Genomic DNA, 9,439 nt, shown 5'->3' with positions numbered 1-9,439 from the left:
TATGTATGTATATATATATATATATATATATATATATATCAGTTTACTTAAGGTAAGATCAACAAAAAAAGTACTCCATCTGGTGAGATAAATATTGTATATACCTAGGCGCTACTAAGAGTTTCATACATTGGAGATTTTAGTTAGGCAGGTTTTAAAACAAGCCTAGATAAGATCTTCAATGTATAAAACTGCATGTAGCTCATAATTATATACTTCCCATCCTAACTTTAAGCAACAGAATCTTTTGCTAACATCAGCTTTAATAAAAACAACAAAGTTATTTTATACTAACTCCGTCCAAATTCTTATTTTCAAAAGCATGAATTGTTATGTGTATTTCAGCAGAGTATTTCATTAGAAATATGGTCAGAATAGGGTTAAATATACATATACATATATATACAGATACATATATATATATATATACACACACACGTTTACATACACATATACCTGCACACGCAAGCACAGACACACTTGTATGTATGTATGTATGTATATATATATATATATATATTATATACACACACACACATACATGTACACATCTGCATGCTCATGCACACACAAAGATAAAGATATATATATATATATATATATATATATATATATATATGGATTTTGGTTCAGCAAATGAAAGTATTCAATAAATTTTGCAGAGTATTCTGTATGAATTTATGATTTGTTTTGTTTCTTTTTCATTACTGCATTAAAACACATACACAATACATTATCTTGCGTGACATTACCAGGGAGTTGAGGACTCTGCAGTTAGCTCTACATTAACCGTTTAGCATTCAAAATACTGTGTCCGAAGTGATGTTTGTTTATTCGCATTGTTTTGAATTAAACATCCATTATCTGAGTCTCATGGCAGCGATGAAAAGTAACCAAGACTTTTGGTGATCTGCTGTGCTTGAGAAAACATGCTAAGCTAAATGAAATCGTAGTCGTAGCCAGTGCCAGTGACACATTAAAAACACCCATGCTGGTAATATGTAAAAGGCACCTGGTAAAGATAGTGGAGTTGTTGGTGTCAGGAAGAGCATCCAGCCATAGAAACCAAGCCAAAACAGATTACTGGAGCCTGGAGCAGCTCTCCAGCTTACCAGTTCCAATTGAACTGTCCAATCCATGCCAGCATGGAAAACGGATGCTAGATGATGATGATGATGATGATATCTCATAGCTTTGAGAATTCAATAATGTGAGTGTTTATTTTTAGAATGACATTGTAGAGTAGGTGTGAGGGGCTGGATTTGGCTAGTTTAAATGCTAAAAGGTTATGTTCTAAGGGATATAGGTTCAATTAGCACACCAGCCAATAAGTGTAAGTGCAGGCATCTGTGTCAAATGACAAAAACATTATTGGTATTTTCATACTTTTATATGAGGGGGTGCTGAAAAATTTCTGGCTTTAAGGGTATCGTGAAAGGCCTGGTTCCAGGCCCAACCTTCCGAGTTCTTTGACAGGGCTTAGAAAAACTGAAGGACCACTGCAATAAGTGTGTGAATCTGAGAGGGGAAGAGGTTGGATAAAATCACAATTAAACAAACTTCTTGGAAAGAGAAAACTGAAACCAAGAGGAATTTGATGTAGTGGGCAAGATGCAAAAGAGGGGACTGCGCTAGTACAGACATGTAGTGTGGGATGATGACTTCTGGGCGAAGAGGGCCCAGGATGTCTCTATAGAAAGAGAACTGTAGGGACAAAAGAAAGATGGGAAGAGGTTGAAGACTGGACTCAGGATGTGGAACCTCACAAAAAAAAAAAAAAAATACAAGTCGGGAGATACTGTGCTGAAGATCCACCCACTTATACAAGCATAGAAATGATGATGATGATGATGATATACAGCCCATTATAAAAGAAGACCTATAAAAATCACACAACAAGAATTTGAGATATTATACAAATATTTATATACATACATACATGTATATACCTTTTTTGGTCATCAGCTTTATCATGTTATATATTACAAGTCAAAAATAAGGAGTAAGAAGAAAAATTGTATCTTTTTTTATTTATTATGTCCCTCTCTCTTTACACATACACTCACATAAGGGGAGGCACCCAAACGTAACTGGAAACGTTCTCTGTGGAACAAACCTATTGCAGTTCAGGCTCCCGCCACTAGGAGCCGCTGGGTGCGACCCTCAGGCATCAGTCCACCGACCAGGGGTCATTGTGTGAAGTTGTACAACCACATGGTGCATCTCTGTTTAGCAGAGCTTCTTCCCCTGTTCATCAATTTTTGCAATGGCTGAAATGAAGGAACAACATGCCTACATGAAGTCCTGTTTTCTGCAGGGATAGATGACAGCCAACACAGTTGTCATGCTTTTCAAATAGCTTACAAGGGGGACACTGCCATGAGAAAAACAAGTTTACAAGTGGTTCTCACGCTTTAGGAATGGTCACTTGTCGCTTGAAGATCAACTCCATTCGCGATGAACGTCGACTCTTACTGAACAAATGAAATTCATGAACTGATCGTGGACGACCGTCACCAAGCAATTGACGAACTTGTTTGATATGACTGGTGTGTCCTGGAGCTCTTGCCAATGAAATTTGAGTAAAGAATTGCAAATGAAAAGAATTGCAGCAAAATTTGTACCTCGCTTGTTTACGGAAGATCAAAAGCAGTCACGACTGAATGCGTGTCGTGAACGGAGAGAACAAGTGGAATTTGATCTGGACTATTTTTATTGAAAGGTCATCACTGGTGATGAAAGGTGGTGCTATGGAATTTGCAGATGTGGAAGATATGAAGGGAAAAAAACGACGGAAGCATTGAAAGGCATAACTTCGCAAGAGTTCCCAGGACTACTACGTACAGTGGAAAATGCGTCTTGACCGATGCATCGCTTCAAATGGAGAATACTTTGAAGACAACAAAAGCATCAACATGTAAAACTAAGTGATTAAAATAATATTGCAAAATTCTAGTTTCTTTTGGGTGCCTCCTCCTATGTATACATTCACCAACACGAGACAAAAGAAATTAGGGTTTGGAGATAAAAACTAAAGAAACACACAATGTTATGCAGTGCATATTTTTTTTTTTTTTTTACAAATGACAGTGAAATCTCTAATGAGAAAAAACTAAACTCAAACAAATAAAACAAATAACAAAATTAACAAAAAATAATCTGCAGTGAACAATGAATCTGTGATGACGTTCAGTTTACCGAATTCATTGAACTCCATATTTGTAGTGATTGTCTCATTGAGGTTTACAGAGTTTTCTCAGTTTCAGTGCAAATGTCTGTAATTTTAAGTCACTTGAATCGAGATTAAGAGCCTTCAGCGTTGAATACAAGGCCTCTTTGTAATTCTCACTTAGATAAGACTTTCTGAAAACAAAAGGGAGAAAGGAACATTAGTTTTTGTTCAGAGATAAGAGGATGGTCAGGGGTACGTGTTTCTACTTCAACAGATATCATCACCAAGACAACAGTTCTACCTTACTTCCTGTAGCCAAGGGATTTAGATGTAAAGACACATGGCCTAGGCAATTTGCATAATTCAAACAAAAAAAAAATGAGCTAAGGGACAGATGTGACAGATATATGAACAACAAACAAATCATCATCATTTAACGCCTGCTTTCCATGCTAGCATGGGTTGGACGATTTGACTGAGGACTGGTGAAACCAGATGGCTACACCAGGCTCCAATCTGATTTGGCAGAGTTTCTACAGCTGGATGCCCTTCCTAACGCCAACCACTCTGAGAGTGTTGTGGGTGCTTTTACATGCCACCTGCACAGGAGCCAGTCCAGCGGCACTGGCAACGATCTCGCTCGAATGTCTTTACACGTGCCAGGAAGGCGACGCTGGGCACAGGTGCTATCACGATTTCGCTTTCGCTTGCCCCAACAGGTCTTCGCAAGCCGAGTTTCGTGTCCAATGAAGGAGACGATGTTGGCATGGGTGCCAGTCGTCGAATTTATTTCATTTTCGATTTCGCTTGCCTGAACAGGTCTTCGCAAGCAGAAACAGTAAAAGTTGTACATCATGTAAATACTTCTTCCCCTTGCTTTATTAAATTATTTATCAAACACCAGGATATAAAACTACAAGGTGATGCATGACTAATTTTTATCAATGTGAATAAATAAGCATCACATTAGACAGAAATCTGAATGCTAAAGGTCAAATTATATCAATTATCTTGGCCACAAATTTATTTTGCTTTTCTAAGTCCCTTAGTTACTGAAAGTTAAGGTTGGACAAATGTTCTGCTGGTAAAATCATCTAAGAGAAAACAAAATACCTACCTGGCATCCCTGACAAAGTTGTTGAATTCTTCACTCTTTTCGTTGGAAAGAAATGGCAATTCTTCAAAAGAAATATAAACATGAGATAATTTTTTTCCATTGAAAAGAAAGAATAAAAACTTTCAAATATTGATTCAATACAGGTCTGGGATTGGAAGGACTTTATAGAACGCTTCTATGGGTATTTTAAAATATAAAGAAGTTTGCCTCCCAACCACATGGTTCTGGGTTCAGTTTCACAGCATGGCACCTTGGGCAAGTGTCTTCTATAGCCTCAGGCCTAGAATAAGTACTAGGCTTACAAAGAAGTCCTGGAGTCGATTTGCTTGACTAAAGGCGGTGCTCCAGCATGGCCGCAGTCAAACGACTGAAACAAGTAAAAGAGTAACTAAAGCAGTTAAATCAATGGTCTGATAGATCTGCAAATTTGTCGATTTGCTGTAAATGGTTACAATTTCTATCTCAGATTTGAACAACCTTCATATTATTCATATTCTGTGAAATGTAACGCTTATTTATTCGTTGCTTTCAGTTAATCACACATTATCTTGCAGCTTCAAGATCTCAACTATGTGACTGCTTAATTTTTAGAATGACATTGTAGGGTAGGCGTGAGAAGCCAAAAATCTGGCCAATTTAACATAAAACAGGTGGAATATTTAGACTGGCTACGACCAGTTTAACCCTTTAGTATTTAAACCGGCCATATCCGGCCAAAATATTTAATCTGTTTTATGTTCAAACTGACCAGATCCAGGCTCTCACACCTACCCTACAATGTTATTCTACATTAAGTAATTACACCATCAAGATCTTGAAGATATGAGATAATGCATGATTAATTCAAATCAATGTGAATCAATAAGCATATTACGTTTGATAGAATAATCTGAACGCTAAAGGGTTAAGGGCTAAGGGATTAACCTAGAACTGAGTTACCATGGGCACAAGGTAGTAATGCTGAAGAACAGGATGCCCCTCACCCCTGCTACCACCAACCGTAGACTCGTCACCCACCTGCCTCTTTTAAATCATTCACTTGCGATAAAGAAACAACATACCTATTTCCTCTTCCTCACTGTCTTCATTTTCTTCCCTTACTACTGATATTTCCTTTCTCTCTTTATTTATTACATCCATCTCGTTTTCTTCCTCTTGTTCATCATCTCCCTCTTCTTCTTCCTCCTCTTCACTGTCTTCATCCTCCTTTACATCGTTTTCTTCTCTTTTTCCATTTCCGTCCTCCTCCCTTTCACCGACCCCATCAGATGTCCCTCCAGCCCCACGGGCAACCAAGCTGTTGTTCTTAACCACCGCAGATGCGCCTTCCATATCCGCATCACTGAGCTCTGCCTCGAAAGGACCCTTTCGAGCAGCCGACGACAGGCTAGGAGACTGCGTTGTTTGGGAATTATTAAACTGTTGCGATCTTCGAACTTTGACAGGACGTACTTGGACAGAAGAGATGAGTGACTCGTGTGGATTAGTAGAAATATTCAACATTTCTTGGACAACAGAGATATTATTCTCTCCTTCACCATCAGAATCTGTTCCTGCCTCAGACTCTGATGAAGAGAGGAGTCTCTTTCGATGACATTTTGACAGTTTCGGAAGCACAGCATCGAAACTGCTGCTGTCATCATTGGTTCTTTTGTTCTCATTGTTGTCGTCGTCATCAACACCATCAGAGCCAGAATCCTCTTCTGAAGAACTTATCACACAATATACCTTTCGGTGTCTTTTAACATTGACAACGCTGTCGTTCCCCTCACCATTACATTCTGTGTTCTTGCTTTGGTCATGCCCCAAACGTTGTTCTGTTTGACCTTCAAATGAGTTATCTGCCACAGTCTCCATTTCCTCCTCTTCGCGGCCTTCAGTTCTTGGCGAGCTACTCGGCACCACAGAAGACACACCTTTGAAAGAGGGTGTACGGAAATTCTTACTGCTGCTACCTTTGGTGCTGTTCAAAGCCTTTCCTGACAGGCTACCATCTGCGCAAGAATCATTAATCATGTCATTCTCACTGTCAGATTCTGCTACACAGAAATTGAGACTTGGCTTTAATGTAGTATGGCGACCCATCTCAGTAGTGGTACCATTTTCATCATCTGAGTCAGCAACAAACCATGTACCATCCTCCGAATCGACTGCTGTGTCTTCTGCCTTACGGACAGAATCAGACAGACGAGGACGCTGGCGACTGGAATTCGCACTATTGTTACACATGAATGATTTCAGAAGGTCATCGGAGTGTAAAATAGAAGATTTCCGGCCAATGGAACCGGTCTTTGTAGTGTTGTTTTCAGGAGCAGGAGATTCACAAACAGAATCAGACAAGGATTTCTGCAAGAAAAACAAATAGAGTTCAATAAAATCTACAATAAAATATTTATAATATATCATAATAATAATTTCAAATTTTGGCAGAAAATCAGCAATTTGTGCGGAGGGAGGGAGTCAATTACCCCAACCCCCATGCAAGCATGAGAGAGAAAATCCGGAAGGATTGCTATAGGAGAGATTGAGCAGTCCCGAAACTTGAGCTAAATGCATATAACAAGGTGTTAGCCATAAATTCCTTAGCAGTTCCAGTTATTTACAGTTTCAATGTGTTGAACTGGAATATCAGCAAAATAAAGAAAAGTGACAGGAAAATTCATAAGGTGCTGACTTGAAATGAGGTGCACTACCCAAAGGCAGATGCAGATCGTCTTTACCTTCCCAGAGATCAAAGAAGTCGAGGCTTGATCCATTTTGAAATCTCTTACAAAACCACCACAACTGGACTGGCCAAATGTCTTGAAACATCTCACGACGGGATGCTAAAACTTGTTGAAAATCACAAGAGGCATCAGATGCTTCATTCTATCATGAAGGCGAGCAAAAAATTTGCTATTGAGTTCGTGTATAATACCCAGGCTGAACAGCAGGATAGAAGCGCAGCAACTGTTGATGGGTGAGAACAAAACCCTCTGCATGGCAAATATGTAGCCTGTAGCAAACAAGCTGTTGTAGAGCAGAAGTACACCCGTCAGTGGTTGTGGAGCTCAGGGCTAAAGGCAGAAAGCAAAGCTGACGTCAGCAGAATTTGAACTCAGAACGTAAAGTTGGACAAAATGCCACAAAGTATTTTGCCCAGCATGCTAGCAATTCTGCCAGCTTGCTGTCTGTGAGTGATTGTGCATAAGAACCAGGGTGTTGTGTCCCTTTGCATCAAAATGTAACTTAGAGGTTCAACAAACAGAGCTCAATATAATAAAATTGTACAGAAATACCATATTCTAAGGAACCCTTTTTTCCCCCAAAAAAAATTAGGTTAAAAAATATGGGAGTTTCTTATACACGGATAGTATTATAATCCCTTACAAAGCTTTTTTTTCAAAATTTTAAGCCCTAAAAATTAGGGGGTTCCTTATACATGTTAAAATACAGTAAGTAATATGGTCAATTACAAAACAAAACCCTACATACTACGCACTCCAACATGGTCACAGTTCAATGGCTGAAGGCTAGGAAATTCCTCCTTAGACTTACTGTATTAGGGACTGATGAGTGGACAATAGGGGTTGGTGATAGCTGTTCATCCGAGCAACAGTCTTCAACAGAGATTGGATTAGAAATGGTACCAAGAGTACTGCTGCTGCTGTTCTTATTGTAATTCATCGTCCATCTATCAATAGATGGTGTTGTCAGGTCATTGACTCCAGTTCTGCTGCTGCTGCTGTTGTTGTTGTTGCTACCAATTGAAACACTGGTGAAATCATCATCATCATCATCATCACTGTCTTTAACAACAACAACAACATCATCATCATCTGTGCATCAAGAAGACAAACAAAATATCATCAAGAATTATAAATCACTGGAATGGATAGGAGAGTATTGTAGTTTGCTGGAAGCGTTGTGTATTGTTTGCGAAATATGTCTTGAATGGAACAACAATGCAGAGTGGACTATAATAACTGTTATAATTTAATTGTTCATAGTTTGATATAATATTTCGAAATATAAAAATGCTTTCTTCAGGTATTACTAGGAATTGATGTTTGCTGGAAGCATTGTGTATTGTTTGTGAAATATAACAGGTCTTGAATGACACAACAATGCAGAGTGGACTATAATAACTGTTTAAATTTAATTGTCCATAGTCTGATATAATATTTCGAAATATAAAAATTCTTTCTTCAGATATTGCTAGGAATCGATCGAGTCACTGCTATAATCGGATTATAGCAGTGACTTGTACTATGGTACTATGAATAATTACATTAAAACAATTATTCTGTGCTGATGAAGAGAAATAACCCAGAAATCATGATACACAGATATTGTTTTGAGCTGAGTGGGGGTGCTAGATTCTCTTGTTCGAAAATATAAGGACACAGATCGTGTCGTATAGCCAGCTGGAGACGACGTCTCCTGAGGCTAAATTACAGCAACATTAGTCCTAAACCAGGACTGCCATTTTATGTTGGCAAATAATCTTTACTACAAAGTACTGTTGCTGAATATCTCTTGTTGTGAGATTTAAAAATAGTAATTTTCCAAAATTAAAACAGTTATTGTAGTCCATTCTGCATTGCTGTGCCATTCAAGACACATATTTCACTGAAATGGAAACTTCTTTACAGAAACGTTGATACATTACAACAACAGTTCTCAACCAGGACTTATATGGCCCTTGGGGAACCATATAAGATTTTGTTGATAAAAATTTATCTGTAATAAATTGGTAATACTCCTGTGATTCACAAAATATTTTAACAACCTTTTTATACAATTCCTAATAATATAAAATTGTAAAGATACGATATAATTTTGGGGATGTCAATAGGGTGTTAGGGTCCAGTAGAGTGAAATAGGGACCAAAGGGGTCCATAGGGTAAAAAAAGGGTTGAGAAATATTGTGTTACTGCCACTCTCTAATATCTTACTAGAGAGGTGGAGACGAGAGAGGCTAGTGGAAGGAAGAGGTATAGCAATGTCTAGAGGAGGGGGTGAATTAGAAGGGGAGGCATAGAGGGAGAGAGAGATTATAGAGACTAGAGGGAGAGAGACTAGAGGAGAGAGAGACTAGAGGAGAGAGAGACTAGAGGAGGAGAGAGAGAGTAGAGGGGGGAGAGAGAGTAGAGGGGGGAGAGAGAGTA

At 38.5% G+C, this 9,439-nt stretch overlaps 1 protein-coding gene across 1 annotated transcript in view; it reads right to left on the bottom strand.

Annotated features, from left to right (window-relative positions):
- Nucleotides 1-1,902: 1,902 nt before the first annotated feature.
- LOC106878836 (DNA excision repair protein ERCC-6-like) overlaps nucleotides 1,903-9,439 on the bottom strand; it is a 51,624-nt gene continuing 44,087 nt past the window's right edge. Inside the window, exons 17-20 of the mRNA XM_014928177.2 lie at nucleotides 7,827-8,107; nucleotides 5,351-6,635; nucleotides 4,290-4,350; nucleotides 1,903-3,363 (exon numbers count right to left, since the gene is read on the bottom strand). Coding sequence (XP_014783663.1) covers nucleotides 3,234-3,363; nucleotides 4,290-4,350; nucleotides 5,351-6,635; nucleotides 7,827-8,107 — 1,757 coding nt within the window. The 3' untranslated portion in view covers nucleotides 1,903-3,233. The remainder of the gene's footprint in view (nucleotides 3,364-4,289; nucleotides 4,351-5,350; nucleotides 6,636-7,826; nucleotides 8,108-9,439) is intronic.

Source organism: Octopus bimaculoides, chromosome 25, assembly GCF_001194135.2.
Source record: "Octopus bimaculoides isolate UCB-OBI-ISO-001 chromosome 25, ASM119413v2, whole genome shotgun sequence".
Taxonomy (NCBI): domain Eukaryota; kingdom Metazoa; phylum Mollusca; class Cephalopoda; order Octopoda; family Octopodidae; genus Octopus; species Octopus bimaculoides.
The sequence above is the reverse complement of the archived record's forward strand: the minus strand, read 5'-3'. Positions and strand labels throughout refer to the sequence as shown.